The 27364-nt window shown below is 43.6% G+C and overlaps 1 protein-coding gene across 2 annotated transcripts in view; it reads right to left on the bottom strand.

The window, feature by feature from the left end:
* Positions 1–208: 208 nt before the first annotated feature.
* Positions 209–27364, bottom strand: part of ift172 (intraflagellar transport 172) — a 183177-nt gene continuing 156021 nt past the window's right edge. For both annotated transcript variants that reach the window (XM_068024099.1, XM_068024100.1), the window contains 6 exons: positions 26865–26960; positions 25286–25345; positions 19096–19194; positions 13982–14135; positions 992–1083; positions 209–439 (listed from right to left, as the gene is read on the bottom strand). In XM_068024099.1, coding sequence (XP_067880200.1) covers positions 350–439; positions 992–1083; positions 13982–14135; positions 19096–19194; positions 25286–25345; positions 26865–26960 — 591 coding nt within the window. In that variant the 3' untranslated portion in view covers positions 209–349. The remainder of the gene's footprint in view (positions 440–991; positions 1084–13981; positions 14136–19095; positions 19195–25285; positions 25346–26864; positions 26961–27364) is intronic.

The following is a 27364-nucleotide window of genomic DNA, read 5'->3' as shown; positions in this document are numbered from 1 at the left end:
GTAAAGAGATACAGACCCTTAGAAAATAGGCGACATGTTTAGATAGAGGATCTGGATCGGCGCAGGCTTGGAGGGCGGAAGGGCCTGTTTCTGTGCTGTAATTTTCTTTGTTCTTTGTTCTTTGTACAGGTATTTTGTATGGTACAAAATTGCACAAATTCAAAATAAGCAATCATTTTTGTTTTTAAAAGTTTTATTTATAAGGCAACTTTGCAAATAAATACAAGTCCACAAAATGGAACAGAATAATGAAGGAGACCTTTTTGTCATATTAAGCTATGCACTCACCACAATATAGAAATACATATAAAATATAGTTTTATAACAGGTGATCATTTACTAGTCTTTTTCACTGGAAAGAGAAGCTAGCACTGGGGAGGCCTCCACACCACTGACTGACAAACTTCAAAACATCTTGACACTCGGGACTGTGAGTTGTCTAGAGATGGAATAAAATATTTAATAATTATGAATTAAAATTGATTGACCACCTTTGCCCTATACATAAATCAGAATGTTTAAATGTGAATTGTTAATCATTGTTGATTTCATTGTTGATTGTTTACCAGCAACTCTGCACAAATGATTTTGCCTCCGTATCAACTTTTGTGTTAAGTGCTTTAAGCAATACACTCCCCATATAGTTGTACAAATGGAAACATCAGATTTAGGAACTCAAGGAAAACAGTCACTACCCCAAAATAGGTCAAATATGTACTTCCTGGGAGAGTTTCTATTAGCGGAAACATTTGTTCTATTTTTTAGCCAAATTGATTTCTGAATTAACGATGTACATCAGCCTAATTACCAAGACTAGAGTATGTTTTATTTAATTTTATCCTGGACTGAGAACAGCAGCTGAATAAATATAAACTGCTCAGTACAAGTTCAAACCTTGAGTCCCACTTCACATTTTACGATAACTACTTATTGCTTTTGGGATAACTCTTGACATAATCTGAATACTTAGGAACTTTGTGCAGTTACTTACTTTCACTGCCATGAGAAATTTGTTCCAGTCATCTTTGTTTGCTGCTTTTCCAGGTTTTTTGAATTCAATTTTGTTACGAAGTACTGGATAACCTAAGTCATCATAAAAGAAATGGTTACTCAGTATATGAAAATGGTTTAGCTTATTTGGCATGTTCTGAGGTAATCCGTTTGTAGATATATCATGATATGAATAGTGACAAAAGGGTTCAAAGCTCCTTTAGCTTTTTAAGCCATAAATATTACTTCTGTATAAATTCCAATGATACAATGAGTATATGCATCATATGGTATGGTACTGAACCATTTAGAGCAGGAAAGTCACAGGTTCAATTCTGATGAGTTGGCTGATCTCAGCCAGGACGGCAACAAACCTTTTTTTAAAATTCGATTATGGGATGTGGGTGTTGCTGGCAAGGTCAGCATTTATTGCCCATCCTTAATTGCCCTTGAGAAGATGGTGGTGAGCTGCCTTCTTGAATTACAACTAATGTGGAGCAAGGTCCATTGAGGAGAGCATCCAACTTTAATTGTATCATCTCCCAGACCAAACTTACATACAAAAAAGTGTACTGGAACCTGCCATTATTGACTGAGTAGAGTCACTATCTCCCAGACAGGAAGCATAATGAGAGATATATTAACGAGATAAAGTAGGCAAAGGCACACAGTATTTTGGCCAGGAGAAAAGAAAGATGTTTGCCATCATTATCGTAGGCACCAAAAAGCTAGCGCCTAAGGGCAAGAATATGGTAAATTTAATTAATTCAAGCCTTCATACTATTCACTTTGCACTGACATTCACTGGCATACATGAATTATTCAATCCCCATATATTTTTGGTTGACTGACACAAGTCGTTCCTCCCCTACCTTTGCATATGTAGATATTACTGTCTTTAATTAAATCTTAAGAACATAAGAATATGAGGAAGTATGAAACATGAAAAATCCAATTAGGCTCAATTCCTCTGCAGGACATATAAAATTTACTACAGCAGACTCTGCTCAACTCATTCAGTTTCCCATGGGAGATAATCAATTACATATAATCCATGAAGAATGGAAAGCTTTGTGAATTTTTTTCCTGACCCCTTCTCTAATAAATCACAATTCCAAAATAATAATCCAATTCTTCAACCCAACTGCAACTTGAACCAGTTGAATTCTACAGGTGATTCCACGATTCCAGCAATACCAGTTCCACAGATAATATATCTTTATTCTTATTCTTATAACCTTTAAGCTGCTCCTAAAAAAAGCATTGGACCAGAATTTTCTGAAAAAGCATGTGAATGATGTACACCATTATTAATGTGCAAATCGACCAGCATCTTGTGGGAGGCAGAGATACACTGTGAACTGCAAATCGCCACAAGTTTCTGGACTATTTGCACCACTCTGCTGTTAGCTTTGTGAAACAACAATGGCATCTTGCTCTTAACCACCTCGTGATTTTAACATGAAATTATTACATTTGCGCGTTAGTTGTCCATTAATCTTGTCACAAAGGTAAATCAAGTAATTAACTACATGATAATTGTTAATGGCTGCCAATCAACCGCCCTTGTCCAGAAAGGGAACAATTAAAAATGTGGAGTTTCATTCCTTCAGATTTTGAATTGTTTTAGGAGATTTTAAAAGTCAATTTTAAATGTTTAGATCTTTTTCTTACTTTTCCTGACTCTCCTCTGTCTTAATCTAACCTTTTGAGCCTTCTATAGTTCTCTTTCTGTACCTAATTTGACATTGAATTCACCTACTCTAATTCACCCTATAACTCGGTCCTCCTCTGTTTATTTCTCAATTCTTTAATCGGTTGAGGAGAAACCCTGTTTGTCCCATTGTACATGAATCTCCACATGATAGGTACCTGCCTCTTTTTGTCTTTCTGTGCAGAGCGTTACAGATAAGGAACCTTCTGCGAGGGTCTCATGAATCGCCCAGTCACATTGCTAAGAGCTAGAGGTCACTTGTCTAACAAACATTTGAGAGCCTGCTAGAAAGAAAGTCACTGTTGATAGTTTTGTTTTCTTACACACTTTTATATATGAAGCGGCCATGCAGAGTAAGTGAATAAATTAGGATTATCAGAGCATGCCAAGGAAGACTGTGACTTGCCTATTGCTTCTCCAGTCCACATTCTGCTGGTGCTCTTAACAGGCCCCAGAATCAAACTGGTGATTTATTCTTATCTATACCAATTAGTTTACACCTAAAAACCCTCCCATGCTCATCCATTCAAAGAAAACGCCAAACTATGCAAATAAAATCGGATTCAACTGGTTTTCTCTGACACTCCCATCATCCCACAGATAGTTACCGAATGGCACAATGTACATTTGCATCTGAAATTGAAGAATTAATTTCTTCTGCTTCACTAAATACTTACAGGAAAGTTAGCTAAAGCTTTTTTCAATATTGCAGTTTAACAAAGAAAATTAAAGCAATACTAGGTCCAACTTACTGCTTCTTCTGAATGGATCAACAGTGCTTTTTTTTTTAAACTCATTCGATTTTTGACCAAATGAACTGCATTTTTCAAGATTGCCTGTACAAAAAGCCAGTGGCTGAAACTTGTCATAGTTCGGTCTGCAGTTTATTTGAATGTTTGATGCTATAGTAACACCAGATCATGGCAGTGGGGAGGTGTGCAGTACTAGAAAGAGGTGGGCTTTTTCTTAGCTGAGGATTGAGGAGGCTGATAAATGCTTTTACTAATATACAATCTGCAATTAAGAAAATGTTTATGGGTAAACCTTCTTCAGCTCCTGGGCAGCAGATCACCCACCCATTATAGAACTCCCCCCGATTGCCATTCCATTGACTCCCATTCTACCGGATTAATGGCAAGATGAAAGTTGACCCCATAATGTTTTTTGGATAGGGTTCACATTACAGGAATCTCTCACCAATCAGAAAAGATAGCAGAAACGTTCCCTTTCATAATGAGTAAAATGAGTTGTGAGTTTACCTTCTCTCTAAAGAAGCCTTTCCCCAAATGAGCTTTGGTTTCACAGTGTCTGCTGCTCACAAGAACATAAGAAATAGGAGCATGAGTAGACCATATAGCCCATCGAGCCTGTTCTGCCATTCAATACGATCATGGCTGATCTTGGGTTTCAATTCCACTTTCCCGCCTGCTCCCCATATCCCTTGATTCCCCGGGAGACCAAAACTCTGTCTATGCCAGCCTTAAATGTATTCAATGATGGAGCATCCACAACCCTCTGGGGTAGAGAATTCCAAAGATTCACAACCCTTTGAGTGAAGTAATTTCTCCTCATCTCAGTCCTAAATAATCACCCCTTATCCTGAGACCGTGACCCCGTGTATTAGATTCTCCGTCCAGTGGAAATAATCTCTGTGTCTACCCTATCCAGCCCCTTTAGAATCTTATAGGTTTTAATCAGATCACCTCTCATTCCTCTAAACTCCAGAGAATACAGGCCCAATTTACTTAGCCTCTCATCATAGGACAACCCCCTCATCCCAGGGACCAATCTAGTGAACCTTCACTGTACTGCCTCCAATGCAAGAACATCCCTTCTTAAATGTGGAAACCAAAACTGCACACAGTGTTCCATATGTGGTCTCACCAAAACCCTGTACAAGTGTAGCAATACCTTATTCCCGGACTCCAATCACCTTGCAATAAAACATGCCATTTGCCTAACTGCTTGCTGTACCTGCATGTTAACTTTCGGTGTTCCTTGTACAAGCACACCCAAGTCTCTTTGAACAACACTTACAAGTTTCACACCCTTTAAAAAATATTCTGCTTTTCTATTCTTATGACCAAAGTGCATAACTTTACACTTCTCTACATTATACTCCATCTGCCATCTTGTTGCCCACTCACTTAACCTGTCTATATTTCTTTGCAACCTCTCTGTGTCCTCCCCGCAGCTTACCTTTCCACCTACCTTTGTATCATCAGCAAACTTAGATACATTACTCTCAGATTCTTCATCTAAGTCATTAATATAGATTGTAAGTAGCTGAGGCCCCAGCACTGATCCTGGCAGCACTCCACTATTTACTGCCTGCCAACTTGAAAATGCCCTGTTTATGCCCACTCGTTGCTTTCTGTCTGTTAACCAATTATCTAACCATGTTCATATATTACCCCCAACTCCATGAGCCCTTCTCTTGCCAATTAACCTTTTGTGTGGCATCTTATTGAATGCCTTTTGGAAATCCAGGTATACTACATCTACTTTATCTACCCTACTAGTTACATCCTCAAAAAACTCTAATAAGTTTGTCAAACAGGATTTCCCTTTAGTAAAACCATGTTGACTAGTTCTAATCATACTGTGCTTTTCTAAGTGCATTGTTAAGACTTCCTTAAAAATGAATTCCAGCATTTTCCCAACAACTGATGTTCGGCTCACTGGCCTGTATTTCCTATTTTCTCTTTCCCTCCTTTCTTGAAAAGCGGTGTAACATTTGCCAACTTCCAATCTGATAGGACTGTTCCTGAATCTAAGGAATTTTGGAAAACCACTATCTCTGCAGCTGTCTCTTTTAGAACCCTAGGGTGTCGGCTATCTGGTGTATGTATTGACAAAGACTTGGGGGGGGGGGGGGGGGGCGGGATGTAGTATAAGGGCCTGAAAGTGTTAATGCTGGAAACAGTGAGAGCAACTCCTCCCACTACAGTGATGATGATGTAAACATCACATGGTAATAATTATAAAAACTTGTTCATGTATCCTGGATACTGCAACAACACTACAGATGGGAGGAGTCAGGATGGTATTGAAGATTAGACACTGGCCATTCCTGGAAGCTGAGTCCAAATCCAGCCCAGACTGATGGGTGAAAGTTTATTCTCCGACAGTGGTTTTAAGGCCATATTTGAAATGGGTTTGGAGCATTTCAGTTTTCAATTTAGCCTCAACTAGCTCTTGCTGGTGAACCTATCATTAGCACTGGCAGGCATCTAGCAGCTTTTCCAACTGGTTACTTTTCATGTTTGCACCTAAACAGTGAGCAGCAAGTTATGTGACCAAGTAAGGATCCTAAGCCCAAATCTCACACTGGTGTAATGAGTTAAGACAATGTTGACATCATTGAGACAGAGTAGACATTTAAAATGCTTTTAACCCAGACTATAAGTGGCGTGCTGATGAAAGGTCATTGCCTGAAAATTTAACTCTGTTTCTCTCTCCACAGATGGAAGGTATCGTCAACAGTGCTATCAAGCGGCACTTACTCAGCAATAATCTGCTCAGTGACACTCAGTTTGGGTTCTGCCAGGGCTGCTCGTCTCCTGACCTCATTACAGCCTTGGCTCAAACATGGACAAAAGAGCTGAGCTCAAGTGGTGAGGCAAGAGTGACTGCCCTGGATATCAAGGCAGCATTTGACCAAGTATGGCATTGAGGAGCCCAAGCCAAACTGACGTCAATGACAATCAAGGGGAAAACATTCCACTGGTTGAAGTCGTACCTAACACAAAGGAAGATGGTTGTGGTTGTTGGAGATCAATCATCTTAGCCCCAGGCCATCACTGAAGGAGTTTATCAGGGTAGTGTCCTAGGCCCAAACATCTTAGCTGCTTCATCAATGACCGTCCTTCCATCATAAGGTCAAAAGTGGGGATGTTCGCTGATGATTGCACAATGTTCAGCACCATTCGCGACTCCTCAGACACTAAAACAGACTGTGTCTGGTTACAGCAAGACCTGGACAACATTCAGGCTTGGGCTGATAAGAGGCAAGTAACATTCGCGCCACTCAAGTGTCAGGCAATGACCATCTCAAACAAGAGAGAATTGTAAAAGTAAGTAATGGTGGGGCAGCTTGGCCAAGTGGAATGTACCTTCTGTGCAATGTGGGAAGTCGCGGATGTGCCATGTGACCTTGGTGAACATGTCTGCAGAAAGTGTCTCCATTTGCAGAAGCTTGAGCTTCGGGTTTTGGAGCTCAAGTGGCGGCTGGAGTCACTGTGGCGCATCCGCAAGGTGGAGGATTACGTGGATGGCATGTTTCAGGAGGTAGTCAAGCTGGTGCCTAGGTGAGCACAGTCGGGCGGGGGGGGGGGGGGGTGACTGGGTGGCAGCCGGATGGACAAAGAAGTCATGGCAGGAATCCCCAGAAGACATCCCACTTTCTAACCGGTATTCAGTTCTGAGTACTGATGAGGGAGAGGTTTCCTCTGGAGAATGCACCGAGAGTCATGACTGGAATGTCATGGCTGACTCAGCTGTGCTGGGATGGAGAAAAAGGGACAAGAGGGCAATAGTGGTAGAGGTTTCTATGGTTAGAGGAACAGATAGGCATTTCTGTGGTTGCAGACGTGATTCCAGGATGGTATGTTGCCTCCCTGGTGCAAGGGTCTTGGATATCACTGAGCGGCTACAAAGTATTCTGGAGGGTGAGGGTGCACAGCCGAAGGCAGTGGTCCACGTTGGTACCAATGACATAGGTAGAAAGAGGGATGAGGTTCTGCCAGACGAATTTAGGGATCTAGGCAGCAGATTAAAAAGTAGGACCTCAAAGGCTGCAACCTCTGGGTTTCTTCCAGTGCCACGGGCTAGTGAGTATATGAATAGGAGGTTACAGCAGATGAATGCATGGTTGGGGAGATGGTGCAGGAGGGAGGGCTTTAGATTCTTGGATCACTGGGCCTGTTTCTGGCGAAGGTGGGATCTGTATAAGATGGACAGGTTGCACCTGAACCAGAACGGGACTAGCATCCTTGCTGGGAGGTTTGCTAGTGCAGTTGGGGGGGGGTTTAACTATTTTGGCAGGGGCATGGGATACACAGTGGAAGCACAGTAGGGGGTGATGTACAATCAAATATAAATGTGAAGCTAAGTCAGTCCGGAGGACAAAGTAAATGTAGACCTATTAAGGCTTCGGCAAATAATGCAAGGCTGGATTGTATCTATGTTAATGCAAGGAGCCTGACTAGTAAGGCAGATGAATTGAGGGCGTTGATTAACACATGGGAATATGATATTATAGCTATTACTGAGACATGTTTGAGGGAAGGGCAGGACTGGCAGCTTAATATCCCAGGGTATAGAATCTTCAGACGTGATAGGGGAGGGGATAAAAGTGAAGGTGGCATTGCACTGTTGATTAAAAAGACAATTACTGCAGTAAGGAGGGATGATATAAACAAAGAACAAAGAAAATTACAGCACAGGAACAGGCCCTTCGGCCCTCCAAGCCTGCGCCGATCCAGATCCTCTACCTAAACATGTCGCCTATTTTCTAAGGGTCTGTATCTCTTTGCTTCCTGCCCATTCATGTATCTGTCTAGATACATCTTAAAAGACGCTATCGTGTTCGCATCTACCACCTCCACTGGCAACGTTCCAGGCACCCACCACCCTCTGCGTAAAGAACTTTCCACGCATATCCCCCCTAAACTTTTCCCCTCTCACTTTGAACTCGTGACCCCTAGTATTTGAATCCCCCACTCTGGGAAAAAGCTTCTTGCTATCCACCCTGTCTATACCTCTCATGATTTTGTACACCTCAATCAGGTCCCCCCTCAACCTCCGCCTTTCTAATGAAAATAATCCTAATCCACTCAACCTCTCTTCATAGCTAGCGCCCTCCATACCAGGCAACATCCTGGTGAACCTCCTCTGCACCCTCTCCAAAGCATCCACATCCTTTTGGTAATGTGGCGACCAGAACTGCACGCAGTATTCCAAATGTGGCCGAACCAAAGTCCCATACAACTGTAACATGACCTGCCAACTCTTGTACTCAATACCCCGTCCGATGAAGGAAGGCATGCCGTATGCCTTCTTGACCACTCTATTGACCTGCGTTGCCACCTTCAGGGAACAATGGACCTGAACACCCAAATCTCTCTATACATCAATTTTCCCCAGGACTTTTCCATTTACTGTATAGTTCACTCTTGAATTGGATCTTCCAAAATGCATCACCTCGCATTTACCCTGATTGAACTCCATCTGCCATTTCTCTGCCCAACTCTCCAATCTATCTATATTCTGCTGTATTCTCTGACAGTCCCCTTCACTATCTGCTACTCCACCAATCTTAGTGTCGTCTGCAAACTTGCTAATCAGACCACCTATACTTTCCTCCAAATCATTTATGTATATCACAAACAACAGTGGTCCCAGCATGGATCCCTGTGGAACACCACTGGTCACACGTCTCCATTTTGAGAAACTCCCTGCCACTGCTACTCTCTGTCTCCTGTTGCCCAGCCAGTTCTTTATCCATCTAGCTAGTACACCCTGGATCCCATGCGACTTCACTTTCTTCATCAGCCTACCATGGGGAACCTTATCAAATGCCTTACTGAAGTCCATGTATATGACATCTACAGCCCTTCCCTCATCAATCAACTTTGTCACTTCCTCAAAGAATTCTATTAAGTTGGTAAGACATGACCTTCCCTGCACAAAACCATGTTGCCTATCACTGATAAGCCCATTTTCTTCCAAATGGGAATAGATCCTATCCATCAGTATCTTCTCCAGCAGCTTCCCTACCACTGACGTCAGGCTCACCGGTCTAAAATTACCTGGATTATCCCTGCTACCCTCTTAAACAAGGGGACAACATTAGCAATTCTCCAGTCCTCCGGGACCTCACCCGTGTTTAAGGATGCTGCAAAGATATCTGTTCAGGCCCCAGCTATTTCCTCTCTCGCTTCCCTCAATAACCTGGGGTAGATCCCATCCGGACCTGGGGACTTGTCCACCTTAATGCCTTTTAGAATACCCAACACTTCCTCCCTCCTTATGCCGACTTGACCTCAAGTAATCAAACATCTGTCCCTAACCTCAACATCCGTCATGTCCCTCTCCTCGGTGAATACCGATGCAAAGTACTCGTTTAGAATCTCACCCATTTTCTCTGACTCCACGCATAACTTTCCTCCTTTGTCCTTGAGTGGGCCAATCCTTTCTCTCGTTACCCTCTTGCTCCTTATATATGAATAAAAGGCTTTGGGATTTTCCTTAACCCTGTTTGCTAAAGATATTTCATGACCCCTTTTAGCCCTCTTAATTCCTCGGATCCTACATTCCCGATATTCTTCCAAAGCTTTGTCTTTCTTCAGCCGCCTAGACCTTATGTATGCTTCCTTTTTCCTCTTAGCTAGTCTCACAATTTCCTGTCATCCATGGTTCCCTAATCTTGCCATTTCTATCCCTCATTTTCACAGGAACATGTCTCTCCTGCACGCTAATCAACCTCTCTTTAAAAGCCTCCCACATATCAAATGTGGATTTACCTTCAAACAGCTGCTCCCAATCTACATTCCCCAGCTCCTGCCGAATTTTGGTATGGTTGGCCTTCCCCCAATTTAGCACTCTTCCTTTAGGACCACTCTCGTCTTTGTCCATGAGTATTCTAAAACTTACGGAATTTTAGTTTAGTTTATTTTAGAGATACAGCACTGAAACAGGCCCTTCGGCCCACCGAGTCTGTGCCGACCATCAACCACCCATTTATACTAATCCTACACTAATTCCATATTCCTACCACATCCCCACCTGTCCCTATATTTCCCTACCACCTACCTATACTAGGGGCAATTTATAATGGCCAATTTACCTATCAACCTGCAAGTCTTTGGCATGTGGGAGGAAACCGGAGCACCCGGAGGAAACCCACGCAGACACAGGGAGAACTTGCAAACTCCACACAGGCAGTACCCAGAATTGAACCCGGGTCGCTGGAGCTGTGAGGCTGCGGTGCTAACCACTGCGCCATTGTGATCACTATTCCCAAAGTAGTCCCCTACTGAAACTTCAACCACCTGGCCGGGCTCATTCCCCAACACCAGGTCCAGTATGGCCCCTTCCCGAGTTGGACTATTTACATACTGCTCTAGAAAACCCTCCTGGATGCTCCTTACAAATTTTGCTCCATCTAGACCTCTAACACTAAGTGAATCCCAGTCAATGTTGGGAAAATTAAAATCTCCTATCACCACCACCCTGTTGCTCCTACATCTTTCCATAATCTGTTTACATATTTGTACCTCTATCTCACGCTCGCTGTTGGGAGGCCTGTAGTACAGCCCCAACATTGTTACCGCACCCTTCCTATTTCTGAGTTCTGCCCATATTGCCTCACAGCTGGAGTCCTCCATTGTGCCTTCCTTCAGCACAGCTGTGATATCCTCTTTGACCAGTAATGCAACTCCTCCACCCCTTTTACCTCCCTCTCTATCCCGCCTGAAGCATCGGTATCCTGGGATATTTAGTTGCCAATCATGCCCTTCCCTTAACCAAGTCTCAGTAATAGCAATAACATCATACTCCCAGGTACTAATCCAAGCCCTAAGTTCATCTGCCTTACCTACTACACTTCTTGCATTAAAACAAATGCACCTCAGACCACCAGTCCCTTTGCTTTCATCATCTGCTCCCTGCCTACTCTTTCCCTTAGTCACGCTGACTTCATTACCTAGTTCCTTACAGGCTTTAGTTACTACCTCCTTACTGTCCACTGACCACCTCATTTGGTTCCCAACCCCCTGCCACATTAGTTTAAACCCTCCCCAACAGCGTTAGCAAAAGCACCCCCAAGGACATTGGTTCCAGTCTGGCCCAGGTGTAGACCGTCCAATTTGTAATAGTCCCACCTCCCCCAGAACCGGTCCCAATGTCCCAAAAATCTGAACCCCTCCCTCCTGCACCATCTCTCAAGCCACGCATTCATCCTGACTATTCTTTCATTTCTTCTCTGACTATCACGTGGCACTGGTAGCAATCCTGAGATTACTACCTCTGAGGTCCTACCTTTTAACTTAGAAGGTTCCTCTAATGAGGCCATATGGGTAGAACTTAAAAACAAAAAGGGGGCTATTACTTGGCTGAGAGTGTACTACAGGCCTCCAAACAGTCAGGCAGTGGTAGAGGATCAGATATGTAGGCAAATCTCGGAGAGGTGCACTAATAATAGGGTAATAATAGTAGGGGATTTCAACTTCCCCTATATTAGAGGGGATAGTATGAGTGCAAAAAGCTTAAAGGGGGTGGAATTCTTCAAGTGCATTCAGGAGAGCTTTTTGAGCCAGCAAGTAGAGTCCTAGGAGGAGCGGTACTGGACTTAATCTTAGGAAATGAAGCTGGACAAGTGGTAGAAGTGGCAGTGGGGGAGCATTTCGGGGATAGTGACCATAACTCTAAGATTTAAGGTTGTTATGGAAAAGGACATAGAGGGTCCTGAAATAAGAGTTTGGGGAAGGCAGATTTCAATATGATAAAACAGGATCTGGCCAAAGTGAACTGGGAGCAGCTGTTATAGGAAAGTCGACATCAGACCAGTAGGAGTCATTTAGAAGGGAAATTGTGAGGGTTCAGGTGCAGCATGTTCCTGTAAAGGTGAAGAGTAGGACCAATAGGTCAAGGGAACCCTGGATGTCAAGGGATATAGAGGGTTGGATAAGGGAAAAAAAGGAGGCGGATGGCAAATACAGAGTGCTGAAAACAGCGGAGGCCCTAGAGGAGTATAGAAAGTGTAGGGAATACTTTAAAAAGTAATTAGGAGAGCGAAGAGGGGGCATGAAAAATCACTGTGTGTGTAGAGCCAGAGGACACAGGTGAGGTTTTGAACGATTACTTTTCATCTGTGTTCACCATGGAGAGGGACGATGTAGGTGTAGGGATCAGGGAAAGGGATTGTGATATACTTGATCAAATTAGCATTGAAAAGGAGAAAGTACTAGCTGTATTAGTGGGCTTAAAGGTGGATAAATCCCCAGGCCCAGATGAGATGTATCTCAGACTGTTAAGTAAGGCAAGGGAGGAGATAGCAGGGGCTCTGACACAAATTTTCAGATCCTCTCTGGCCACAGGAGAGGTACCAGAGGATTGGAGGACAGCGAATGTGGTACCATTATTCAAGAAGGGTAGCAGGGATAAACCAGGTAATTACAGGCCGGTGAGTCTAACATCAATGGTAGAGAAATTATTGGAAAAAATTCTGAGGGACAGGATTAATCTCCACTTGGAGAGGCAGGGATTAATCAGGAATAGTCAGCATGGCTTTGTCAGGGAGAGATCGTGTCTAAAAAATTTGATTGAATTTTTCGAGGAGGTGACTGGGGGTGTAGATGAGGGTAAAGCAGTTGATGTAGTCTACATGGACTTCAGTAAGGCTTTTGATAAGGTCCCGCATGGGAGATTGGTATAATATACGGTACACACTGCTGACACTGTGCGCTACAAGAGCAGGTCAGAGGCTGGGAATTCTGCGGCGAGTAATCCACCTGCTGACTCCCCAAAGCCAGTCCGCGATCTACAAGGAACAAGTCAGGAGTGTGATGGAATACTCCCCACTTCCCTGGATGGGTGCAGCTCCAACAACACTCAGGAAGCTCGACATCATCCAGGACAAAGCAGCCTGCTTGATTGGCACCCCATCCACCACCTTGAACATTCACTCCCTCCACCACTGCGCACAGTGGCAGCAGTGTGTACCATATACTGCAGCAACTCAGCACACCACCTTTGACAGCACCTTCCAAACCTGTGAACTTGTCCACCTAGAAGAACAAGGACAGCAGACGCATGGGAACACTATCACCTGCAAGTTCCCCTTCATGTCACACATCATCCTGACTTGGAAATATACTTCTGTTCCTTCACTGTCGCTGGATCAAATCCTGGAACTTCCTCCCAAACAACACTGTGGGTGTACCCGCACCAGATGGACTGCAGCCGTTCAAGAAGGCAGCTCACCACCACCTTCTCAAAGGGGAATTAGGGATGGGCAACAAATGCTAGCCTTGCCAGTTATGCCCACATCCCATGAAAGAATAAAAAAAAGCTGCCCGACTTGCTGAGTATTTCCAGCAGTTTGTTTTTATTTCAGATTTCCAGCATTCACAGTATTTTGCTTTTATATAAATGGCTGAGGATTGCTTAATGAAGAAGAGTAAATGAGTGTTCCATTTCTCAGCACTGTCAGCCCTTACCTTAATGTGACAAATAATTAACTGCCAGCTGTACTTAGCAAAAAATAATCATCACCTGTTATTATACAAGGAAGAGAACGGATCCCAGTATTTACAGCCAATAAAGAGGCTTCATAAGTGTCCCGTTCATCTGCTGGTAGGACCTGTTCAACTCGCTGGTCCATTGACACAGTGAGAACCCAGTCTCTAATTTCCTCACGTTTATCATCCTGGAAAAGAAAAGAGACTTTAACTGTATTTGCAATGCAAGGAACTGTGAAATGGAACATGTTTAGTTAGAGCAAAAATACTGCTAGTAAAATGAGTTCACAGAGCCTCAGCATTTGTTTCTAATCAGCTGCAGTTATCTCAGAACATCAGCCAATTTAAAACAATTAATTCCATTTTTGATAAACCTATGTGTAATAAAATTCTGACCAAAACTACTGTCACTCGAAGTTCTGGTGAGACTTGAATGAGAAAATATATTAAAATAAATGACTGAAACTTTCAGCCTGTAGTATGGGTTAACCATTGCCTCAAGAATCACAGAAGTGATATCAAGCACAAAATAAAAATCCTTGGTCGCTCCATTTGGAATATATTCCTGTTAATAGCCATAAAGGAAGATTAACACATAATTGGGAGGAGATAAATTTAGAGAAGAGTGATGAAAGTTCAAAGACTGCAAAACACCAGATGAGACAGGTAACAAGCCAGATGTGATGGTAAAACTTGCTTGTGTCCTGCTGCAGTATTGAAATGGCTCTCAAAGACACAAATGACATCCTCTGTGACTGAGACAAAGAAAAACAATCCCTCCTTGTCCTTCTCAACCTGTCTGCGGCTTTGGACGCAGTTGACCACACCACCGTCCTCCAATGGCTTCTGGCCATTTCCACTCTTATCTATCCAGTCGTAGACAGAGAATCACCCAGATGGCTTCACTTCCTGCCCCTGCACCGTTACCTCTGATGTTGCCCAGGGATCTACCCTTCGTCCCCTCCTATTTTCATCTAACCCTGCCCCTCGGTGGCATAATCTGAAAACACAGCGTCAATTTCAACATATATGCTGATGACACCCAGCTCTACCTCACCACCACCTCTCTTGATCCCTCCACTGTCTCTAAATTGTCACAGTGCTTGTCCAACAATACTGAATGAGAAAAAATTTCCTGCAACAACATATTGGGAAGATCCAAACTGGAGTCTTCAGCCCCTGCCATGAGCTCTGTTCATTAGCCACTGACCATCCCTCTCCTTGGCCAATGTCTGAGGCTGAACTGGACTGCTTGCAACCCTGGTGTCAAATTTGACCCTGAGATGAGCATCCGACCACTCATCTGCACCATCACTAAGACCGCTTATTTCTCCCTCTGTAACATCGCCCAGTTTCATCTGCCTCAGCTCATCTGCTGCTGAAATCCTTATCCATGCCTTTGTTACCTCTAGACTTGCTGACTCCCATAAACTGCTCCAGCAGCTGATGGGGACGAATGCCCCTCCAGATCCTCCTTTCGCTTCACTTCCCTCTGACCCCACCCCTTCTGATCTGACCCCTTGCCGTGTATTCACTATACCCTCTGACCTCCCCCTCTCTGATGCTGAGCGTTCTGTACTCAGCAAAGGTCTCAGTTTTATCCCCTTACGCCCCCACCTCAATGAATTTTGCGCTCGGCATGACGTTGAGCTCTTCTTCCGTCGCCTCCGCCTCCGGGCTCACTTCTTCGACCAGGAGTCCTCTCCCCGACCAGCAGACTCATTCACCCGCCTCCAGCATTCTCCCTCTACCTGGACCCCTCACCCTGGCCTCTTACCCGCTCTTGATCTCTTCATTGAAAACTGTCGGCGAGACATTGGTCGTCTCAATTTCTCTGCCCCCCTCACTCACTCTAACCTGTCCCCCTCTGAACTTGAGGCACTCCGTTCTCTCAGGTCTAACCCCGACATGGTCATCAAACCTGCAGACAAGGGTGGTGCTGTTGTTGTATGGCGTACCGACCTCTACCTTGCAGAAGCTCAACGCCAACTCACAGACACCTCTTCCTACCTCCCTCTGGACCATGACCCCACCACCGAACATCAAGCCACCGTCCAAAGGACTGTCACTGACCTCATCTCCTCTGGAGATCTTCCCTCTACAGCTTCCAACCTCATAGTCCCGCAACCCCGGACAGCCCGCTTCTACCTCCTTCCCAAAATCCACAAACGGGACTGTCCCGGCAGACCCATTGTGTCAGCCTGCTCCTGCCCAACTGAACATATTTCTTCCTATCTAGACTCTATCTTTTCTCCGCTGGTCCAGTCTCTTCCCACCTACATCCGTGACTCTTCTGACACCCTACGTCATTTTGACAATTTCCAGTTTCCTGGTCCCAACCGCCTCCTCTTCACTATGGACGTCCAATCGCTCTACACCTCCATCCCCCACCAGGATGGTTTGAGGGCTCTCCGCTTCTTCCTGGAACAGAGGCCCAACCAGTCTCCATCCACCAACACCCTCCTCCGCCTGGCTGAACTTGTTCTCACATTGAACAACTTCTCCTTCAACTCCATGCATTTCCTTCAAGTAAAAGGTGTCGCTAGGGGTACCCGCATGGGTCCTAGTTATGCCTGTCTTTTTGTGGGATATGTCGAGCATTCTTTGTTCCAGTCCTACTCAGGCCCCCTCCCCCAACTCTTTTTCCGGTACATTGATGACTGTATCGGTGCCGTTTCCTGCTCCCACCTCGAACTGGATAACTTTATCAACTTTGCTTCCAATTTCCACCCTTCTCTCACCTTTACATGGTCCATCTCTGACACTTCCCTTCCCTTCCTCGACTTCTCTGTCTCCATCTCTGGGGATAGGTTGTCTACCAATATCCATTATAAGCCCACTGACTCCCACAGTTACTTCGACTACACTTCTTCACACCCTACCTCCTGTAAGGACTCCATTCCATTCTCCCAGTTTCTCCGTCTCCGACGCATCTGCTCTGATGATGCTACCTTCCATGACGGTGCTTCTGATATGACCTCCTTTTTCCTCAACCGAGGATTTCACCCCACTGTGGTTGACAGGGCCCTCAACCGTGTCCGACCCATTCCCCGCACCTCTACCCTCACCCCTTCCCCTCCCTCCCAGAACCGTGACAGGGTTCCCCTTGTCCTCACTTTTCATCCCACCAGCCTCCATATCCAAAGGATCATCCTCCGCCATTTTCGCCACCTCCAGCGTGATGCCACTACCAGTCGCATCTTCCCCTCCCTTCCCCTGTCAGCATTCCGAAGGGATCGTTCCCTCCGCGACACCCTGGTCCACTCCTCCATTACCCCCACCACCTCGTCTCCGTCCCAGGGCACCTTCCCTTGCAATCGCAGGAGGTGTAATACCTGCCCATTTACCTCCTCTCTCCTCACTATCCCAGGCCCCAAACACTCCTTTCAGGTGAAGCAGCGATTTACTTGTACTTCTTTCAATGTAGTATACTGTATTCGCTGCTCACAGTGTGGTCTCCTCTACATTGGGGAGACCAAGCGCAGACTGGGTGACCGCTTTGCGGAACATCTCCGCTCAGACCGCAAGCAGGACCCTGAGCTTCCGGTTGCTTGCCATTTCAACACTCCCCCCTGCTCTCATGCTCACATCTCTGTCCTGGGATTGCTGCAGTGTTCCAGTGAACATCAACGCAAGCTCGAGGAACAGCATCTCATCTACCGATTAGGCACACTACAGCCTGCCGGACTGAACATTGAGTTCAATAATTTCAGAGCATGACAGCCCCCCACTTTACTTTCATTTTTAGTCATTTTTAGTTATTTTTTCTTCCTTTTTTTTTTGCATTCCTTTTACATTTTTTACAATCTTTTTTTGCATTTATTTCATTTCATCTTAGTTTGTTCAGTTTGCTTACCCACTGTTTTTTTCAGGTTGTTTTTCTTCAGGTTTGCACTTGCTGATGTTCAATATTCAGTATATTCACACCTAATCTGTACTAATGCTTTGTCTTTCAACACACCATTAACATATTGTTTGCCTTTGCTCCGTGACCTTTTGGTCAGCTATGTGGCCTGGTCCAATCTGCACCTTCTCCTTTGTTATCTCTTGCCCAACCCCCACCTCACTTGTTTATAATCTGTGACTTTTCTAATATTTGTCAGTTCCGACGAAGGGTCACTGACCCGAAACGTTAACTCTGCTTCTCTTTCCACAGATGCTGCCAGACCTGCTGAGTGAATCCAGCATTTCTTGTTTTTGTTTCAGATTTCCAGCATCCGCAGTATTTTGATTTTATTATCCCATAAACTTCAGGTCATCCACAACTCTGCTGTCTGTGTCCTGACTCACACCAAGCCCACCATCCCTGTGCTTGCTGACCTACATTGGCTCCCGGTTAAGCAATGCCTCGATTGTAAAATTCTCAACTTAGTTTTCAAATCTGTCCTTGGCCTTGGCCTCGCCCTCGCCCTCCCTCTCTCCATAATCTCCTCCAGCCCTACAACCTTCCGAGATACTTCCTCCAATTCTGGCCTCTTTCTCATCCCCAGTTTTAATTGCTCCACCACTGGTGGCTGAGCCTTCAGCTAACTAGGCCCCTAGCATGGACTTATCTCCCTCAGCCTCTCGTATCTCCTTTGAGATGTTCATTAAAACTATCCTCTGACCAAGCTTTGGTCCTATGCTCTAGCATCTCTTCTGTGGCTCGGTGTCAAAATTTGTTTGCTACCACTCCTGTGATACTCCTTGGTATATTTTATACATTAAAGACGCTATGTAAATACAAGTTGTTGTCAATGACATAATTGTGTATTGGTAAGAACCGCCATTGGTATAAATAAATAGCAAATAATCTCATTGATGCCACAGAGGACAGAGACATTCACTTCAGTGAAGGGTTTTCATCAATGACCAAAGATGAGTTCTGAAGACATTTCAAGGCCCAAATGGAGTCACTGTAAACTTTTGTATTGCTCATTTTATCCAAATTCATGTCACCTATTTCAAATACAGTCAGATTAGGGGCTTTTGAACATAACTGCTGTGACTCAAAAACAAACTAAGGCTGCACTCAAAAAGCAACACCTCATTAAGAGAAATTTAAATCCAAAATTTAGATCTAGTATACAGATTTGGAATTGCATGATATTATTGCCAATAGACACAACACATATTACACAGACCTATGACATTTCTTTTTGAACTTACCGAAATGTGCTGTTTTACAGGGACAGGTATTTCAAACGGAATATCTGTATCTTGAAAATCAGAATGATCAAGTGCATCCAGATTCCCCTCCTCAATTGCCTGTAAATATAAGATACACAAAAACATTATGAAAATCTTTAGTTCGCATTCTGAAGACTATTTTGTTCATAGGGTCTATTGACACAAGTGTTTTAACTTCAAGGAGAGAACTACGGTTAACAACAACAGTAATTTGCATTTATATAGCACCTTTAATGTAATAAAACTACTCAAGGCACTTCACATGAGTGTTATCAAACAAAATTTGGCACAAAGTTACATAATGAGATATCAGGGCAGCTGATCAAAAGCTTGATCAAAGAGGTAGGTTTTGAGGAGCCTCTTAAAGGAGGAAAAAGAATAAGGTGGGAAGGTTTAGGGAGGCAATTCCAGAGCTTAGGGGCTTGGCAGCTGAAGGCATAGTTGCCAATAGTGGAGGGATTAAAATCAACAATGCTCAAGAGGCCAGAGTTGGAGGAGCAAACTAACACAGAAAGTTGTAGGATTGGAGGAGATTAGAGACAGGAAGCAGCAAGGCCAAGGAAGAATTTGAAAACAAGGCTGAGAAGTTTAAAATCAAGGCACTGCTTAACCAGGAGCCAGTGCAGGTTAACAAGCACAGGGGCGACAGGTGAATAGGACTTGGCACAAGTTAGGACATGGGCAGCAGAGTTTTGGTAGATCTCAAGTTTGTGCAGTGTAGAACGTGGAAGGCCGGCTAGGAGTGGGTTGGAATAGTCAAGTCTAGAAGTAACAAAGGCATGAATGTGTGTTCAGCAGATGAGTTGAGGTGGGTTGGAGTCACACCATGTTTTGCAGGTAGAAATGGGCGGTCTTAGTGATGGCGCAGATATATGGATGGAGGCTCATCTCGGGGTCAAATATGACACCAAGGTCACAAACAGTCTGGTTCAGCCTCAGACAGTTGCCAGGAAGAGGGATGGAGTCAGTGACTAGGGAATGGAGTTGTGGTGGGGACCAAAGACAATGCTTTTGTTCTTCCCAATATTTAGTTGGGGGAAATTTTTGCTTATCCAGTATTAGATGTCAGACAAGCTGTGGAGGGGTTGGGATAGGTGGGTAGAACTGGGTATCATTAGCATACATTTGGAAACTGACATTGTGTTTTCAGATGTGTGACCGAGGGACAGCATGTAATTGAGAAATAGGATGGGGCCAGGATAGATCTTTCAGGGTCTTGAGGCAATAGTGATGGAGTGGAAAGAGAAGCCGTTGAATGTGATTCACTGGCTATAATTTGATAGATAAGAATGATGTCATGCTAGGACCCACCTGCGAAGAATGAGGCACATTAATTTTGTCATGAACATTGATTTTAAACCGTTAATGGAGTGAGGGGGGAACTTGTTGAACAGATCAGCCGTGGCTGGAAATGATATTTGTATATTAACAGACGGTGTTTGGAAGGACAAAGCAGCCATTCCCTGACATTCAACCCACAATGGACTTTTGATCACCAGACGTTGAAGGCGGGGGAGCTCACGTTCCAGGTTGACTGCTAAGATGGCCAAATACACTAACGGACATGGTCAAACCAGCTAGTCACATGACTAACCTGCTGGGCAACTTGAGCTTCTTTGAATTTGTACAAACAGTTTCAATTGACAGCCGGAAGAAAGCTGTTTGCTTCTGGATTGAAAAGATCTCTCCTGGCAGGCTCGCCACAGCCTCTTCTGTCTGCTCCCATCTCTTTCTCACAGAACTCCAAAACCCACTGAAGACACATAAACCCCAAGAGAGAGAAGTCTCCTACAGTGAACAAGGTTTACAAAGAATACTGGGCCCCAATGAAAAGCAAAATCCACCTACAATCAAGGACTCTACAACGAGCTCGAAGCAAAGAAACAAAAAACCCTCTTCAGAGATTGCCTCAAACCTTTCCATTTTATTTTTCTTCTGCTCTTTCTGTCCCTATCTGAATGTGTGTATCACGTATGCATGCTAGCGTGGGCGCGTTGTGTATCCGTAGGCGTTAACTGAATTAGAGTTTATGTTTAAGTTTAATAAATTTAAACTTTTCTTCTTTAAACCTGAGAAAGCTTGTTCGTGCTGATTTCTTTGCCTTATAATTGGAAAGTGGTGAACAAGGACTCACCAAGGGAGAGCTAAAACACGGTGTGTTTAAAATTAAACCATGTTACAGTAAGACCAGGTGAAGGCTGAAAGGGAACCCTAGACCTCTTTCTCACCTGGTCGTAACAATGAAAACAGGCAAGGGCAGTTTCACTCAGTTCGATGACAGACGAAAAGCTTTGGAGGAGGATGGAGTGGTCAATTATGTTGAAGGCTACAGACAGGTCAAGAAGAATGAGGAGCAATACTTCATTATGGTCACAGTCACAAAGAATGTCATTTGTGACTTTGATAAGGGTCACTTCAGTACTGTGGCAGGGGCAGAAACCCGATTGAAGGGATTCAAACATGGAATTGCAGGAAAGATGGGCACGGCTTAGGGAGGCAGCAACATGTTCAAGGGCATTGGAGGAGAAAGGGAGGTTGGAGATGGGGCGATAGTTCGCAATGAAAGAGGGATCAAGGGTGGGTATTTTAAGAAGAGGGGTGATGATGGCAGATTTTGGGGGAGTGGGTGGTGGTTGGGTGAACAGGACTTTACGAGAGGGAACAGTCACCAATATCAGTTAACATAGGGCCCAGAAAAGGAAGTTAGGAAGTCAACACCAAATAAAAGGTGTTGCTCTGGGAACCCAAATGTTCCCAGCTATGCATGGAATATGTAGAACACTCTTGTTCCAGTCCTACTCAGGACCCCTCCTTTACCTCTTTAACTGGTACAATGATGACTGCATTGGTGCCATTTCCTGCTCTCGCCCTGAACTGGAAAATTTCATCAACTTTGTTTCCAATTTCTACCCTTCACTTGCCTTCACATGGTCCATCTCCCTTCCCTTCCTCAACTTCCCTGTCTCCACTTCCAGGAATAGGCTATTGACCAATATCCACAGACTCCTGCAGCTATCTTGACTACACTTCCTCCAACCTCACTTCCTGTAAAAGACTCTATTCTTTTCTTCCACATTCTCAGTCGCATCTGTTCTGATCATGCCACCTTCAGAATTGAAGGGTCACTGACCTGAAATATCAACTCTGCTTCTCTCTCCACAGATGCTGCCAGACCTGCTGAGTATTTCCAGCATTTCTTGTTCTTAGACCTGAAACATTAACTCTATTTTTCTCTCCACAGACACTGCCTGACCAGCTGAGTATTTTCAGCATTTTCTGTTTTTATTTGGGAGGTCAAAAGTTTAGAATAGGATCGACAAAGCAGGACATGACTCTCATGTGGGTCACATCAAGATGAACTTGGAGATAGCAAGGCAGGAGATGGGATGGAATCTACAGAAAGACATGCATTCAGGGTTGGGTCAGTTGGGAATATTAGGTGAAGTTTGTCCAGGGGGCTAGGGGAAGGGAATGAACTGGAAGAGACACAGCAACAAACGCTTTCAATCTTTGTGCCAAAAATCCCATGAGCTCTTCGCATTTATTGTTGGAGGTGAGGGTGGAGGAGAAGCAGAGGGTGAATTAAGAAGACAGTTTGTGATGAAGAGTAGCCGGGGGTTATCTTTGCACTCCTGCATAATCTTTGAAGTGAGCAGTTTTAGCGATGGACTGCATGACCCAGTAATGCTTTACGTGATCTAGCTAGATCTGGTGATGGAAGATTAACCCAGTTGTCCACCAAAAAAGTTGAAATCTGCATCCCTTGGATAGGGGAACAGAAATGAGAAATACACCAAAGGGAACAACAAGGGTGAGAGTAATGGTTTTAGTGGGGACAAGGGCATCATAGTTGGTGGAGAGGATGTAATTCACCAAATTGATAGCAATAGAATTGTCATGATGAATTGTGGCCAAATGCTAGATAGTTAGGAAATTGAAATTGTAGTGGTACGTCACTTGAGAGAGAGATTTTTCCAGGGCTGGAAAAAGTGGAGTTGGGAGGGGGAAGGGGTATATGGGTAGAGAGTGATACAAGAATATGATGAGAGGTTGCTTTATCAGTGATAGTTTTGATGGGAGTAACGACGCCTGCTGAGGTGGCAAGGTCAAAGTGGTGGCCATGAATATGGGTAGGAGAGTTTAAGTGGGCAGTCAATATTGATGCATCACCAAAGCAATTTTATTAACATTTTGTTGTCTCACTCAGTCTTAATGGTAACCCAGTAGCGGCTATTTATTAAATAGAGTTTAAAAAACAGATGGAGTGAAGGGCTGGTGTCTTGAAAAAACCCAATGGCCTTCGTGCCTCTTTGCTCCAGAATTAATTTGTTATGATCCAATCTTATTTTTAATTAAATTAAAGTGGGACACAGAGGGATGATAGAGAAGGATTTCAAGAGCAGAGATGGGAGAGAGATCTGATAAAGCACCAAATATAAAGATAGACATGAGTAGCACTGTTACCTCATTTTACTGGTATCCGAGTAACAAGGAATTAACCAGTGTGCACAAATTAAATTATGCCTAATTAACATAATTCATTAAATTAATTTGTTATCTCAATCCTGTTGGCATAGTGATTTCTGTAAAAACGGGGGCGTCAAAATACACTGGGCTGGTTTTAGCGACGCCGCCCGCCCCCCCACCCCGACATTGGGTTTCATGGCACGGGGTGGTGGGGTGGGAGGCTGAAAATGCCTCCGGAAAGGGCTGCCACGTACTCCGACACCGGGAGGGCCCGGCTTGATATTACCGGTGGCAGTGAGGCTTCGTGGCGGCCCCCACCGGCTGCTCCGCGACGGGACCCCAATTTGAATATTTAAATAAATTAAAATGATTGAATTAATGAAGCTCACATCACTGCCTGATGTCCTGCTGTGATCTTTGGCCCGGTGGCTGGCACTCCCACACCTTCAAATCCCCATCCGGGGAAACAAGATGCAACACCGGGGGGAGAGGTAAGTTTATCAGTGTGGGGAGGGGGAAACAGGTCAAATTAGCATGTCACGGGTATAGGGGATGGTAGTAAGGGTTGTAGTTGAAAGTATGTGCAGTTTGTGTGTGGGGGGGGGGGCGGGGGGGAGAAGGTCAGATGGTAAAGGTAAGTGTTTGAGGGGGGAAGGGAAAATAATTAATTTAATTGCTATTGGGGGGCTGGAAGGGGGTAAAAGAAATGTATTTATTTATTTTAATTCAATTTATCCTTAAATATTTAAATTAGCTGGTAAGGCGGACAGCCCTTTAAAAATGGCATCAGCACCTGTGCACAGGCAGTTGCCATCGCTGGGGATGGACAGCCCCACCCCCTCCACACGTGATCCGGGAGGGGTGGGGGGGGGGGGTGGAGGGGTGTGCGGCTCGCCCCGGCTATTTAAATGAACCGTGGCACAGAAGATTGTGGCGGCTCTATGGCGTGCAGCCCGACTCTGTTTTTTCATTGGCGGAGAGATTATAAAATCCAGTTCACTGGCTGTGATTCAGACTGCTATGCTCAGACTGCACCTGCTGTGGAACGCTGCTGTTCACACCACCAAAGCTCACAGGATCAGGGGAGATGATTACAGGAGCTCCCCCACCAAAGAGCCAAAAAAGCAGTCACACAATGCCTGGCCTGGGATGGGGGGTTGCCGATTCCTCTGGTGAAAGTAGTAGTTGGTGCTCTCTGTGTCTGGGGCCATTTAAATCATTTGATTTAAAAATATTTCCTACAATCCCCCCACCCAATCCTGACCTGGACCTCTCCCCAAGGCAGGCCCACTTTGCACCCTTCAGCCGACCAGTATACCGCATTTCAGTTGGCATACTGGCCTTTAACCGCATGCTAGATATCAATGTGGGAGTTCCCACTCTCGGCTCCATGCCTCTGTCATTAGCCTCATTGGGTGTATGGAGGCTCCACGACCAAACAAGGCCCCTGGAAACTCCATCATAAGGCCAGAACCTGGTGCACACAAGTCCTGGCGCAGCTTCTGGCCCTTACACCAGTAGTCCACTGGAATGGCCGAACAAATTCATAGCCAAAAAATAATATTTGTAATGCAAATATTAGGTTTATGAAGGTAATGCTTTAAACGCCACTTCTTTACTCTTATATTTGCTGAATTGCAGAGAAAAGTTTTTAAAAGTGACAATAATCATGAAATTGAAATCAGAAGACTGGAGCACTTACATCACAAAGATCCAGGAAACGATTCAAGAATATAAAAGCCATGTTCTCCCAACCAATTGCCTGTTTTATTATGGAAAAAATATGATCTTTTAGTTCACTGAAGCATAGTTGTGAAGTAACAAAATTGCATGAATATCAAAATCTGGGACTGTGAGGATAAAGTTTTGAAGGGTGCTTTAATAACCCCATTAGGTTTCATAACTTGCTGCTATTCTTTCTCCAGAGACGGACTGTCATTAAACTCACAGGGCAGTCTCAGTCTCACATCCAATCTGCTGTAGCAATGAATCGGTTTGAGTGCCATGAATTGACAGAAACATAAACAAGTTGAAATTTTCACTAATTGCTTTACAGAAATAAAATATGCAAAATAAAGCCTCACTATTGAAATTTCATATAGTAACCTTTAGGTGATTTGTTACCTTAAATTTCCATTAGAAGTTTTATGTTTTGGAAAGTATTTTTTTCTATAAAGTTAAAAGTAGATACTTGCTCTATCATTTACTGATAAAGTTCTACTGCATATTGAGACGGTCCCATCTACTGACCAGAGAAGGGTTTTTTTGGGTAATTGAGGACCAAGAAGGAAATTAACCCTGGTTTGAATGTGGCTAACTATATTCATTAAATCTCATTTAAGTTCTATTTTTTACATTTTCTCCTTCCAACTTATTATAAAAATTCTTTCTCCCACCTCACATTTGGTTGAAACCTGAATAATTACTGATTCTGAATTCTGATATTTTTAAAGGTTACTGTACCTTTACAAGAATAGAGATGTAACAGTTCTCACCCCCAATGGACTTTTAAATGTAATCAAGTTATGCATAATCAAATTATAGTGCTCATACTAATTAATATGATCTCAGGTTAAAGTTCTTCCATACTGAAGAAAAAGTTAAAAGTAAACTTCCTAAGAATAAAGAATATATATATTATATGTAATATATATATATATATATGTAGTACCTTATTATGCTCTCAGGATGCCTCAAAGTACAAGATTACTTTTGAGATAGTCACTGGATGTATAGTTGACACAAATGTTCAGCCAAACTTCCCAAAACAAGCTTAATATTAAAAAACTTTATTTTTTATCACATAAAAACAGAAAGTGCTGGAAATACTCAGCAGGTCAGGCAGCATGTGTGGAGAGAAAAGCAGAGTTAACGTTTCAGGTCTGTGACCTTTCATCAGAACTGTTCTGAAACGTTAACTCTGCTTCTCTCTCCACACATGCTGCCTGACCTGCTGAGTATTTCCAGCACTTTCTGTTTTTATTTTAGAGTTCCAGCATCTGCAGTATTTTGCTTTTATTTATCTTGACTGAACTTAATTGTGACATACCATTACTTTCCTTTGTTGGAAAATTAACTGAATTCCGAGAAGAAAGTCATCCGCTGTTTTAGCTCCAAGAGTATATGTTTTTCTACAGTATCTCATGAGGAATAATGATGCAGCCAGTATTTTCTAGTTTTATTTTTGAAACTCACTACCAGCAGTGTTAATTTGTGGCAACCCTACAATATAGTGGTACCTCCAGTAAAAGTAAAATCATAGGTGAAGACAGACTACATACCTTTGCCGCCATGCCAGCCTCATAAAACGCTTTGTCAGCAGGGATGATGTCTGTGTGCCGCAGCAAAGAGATAGATAGTTTTGCTGCAACCGTGTCCTGAAATCACGAATGATTTAAATGTTTAAATGTGCAGTAGATTAATAGATTTTAAAAAGTCCAAATACCTTAAACAAGTCACTTGCCCAATACTAGTGATCAGATTGCCTGCAAACAAAGCAATTTTTTATTTGCATTTCATTGTTGAAAACACTTCAATTTTCCATTTCAGAATACATCAAGAAGTGCATAGAAACTGTTAAATTGCTATTATGAAAAACAAACATTGAACCAGACTGATAACTGGATTCTTTCTTAATTTATAAATGCTACTTCCACGATAATGCACTGATAATTGCTAACTTGGTTCCATAGCCTGTCCACTTAGGTACAAAAAAATGACCTTTCTTACTGAAAAATTGCAGTCACACAAGCCAAATTGCTCACAACACAGTAGCATATCC

This window comes from Heterodontus francisci, chromosome 3, assembly GCF_036365525.1.
Source record: "Heterodontus francisci isolate sHetFra1 chromosome 3, sHetFra1.hap1, whole genome shotgun sequence".
In the NCBI taxonomy this organism is placed as follows: Eukaryota; Metazoa; Chordata; class Chondrichthyes; order Heterodontiformes; family Heterodontidae; genus Heterodontus; species Heterodontus francisci.
This window is presented reverse-complemented; position numbering and strand designations above follow the sequence as displayed.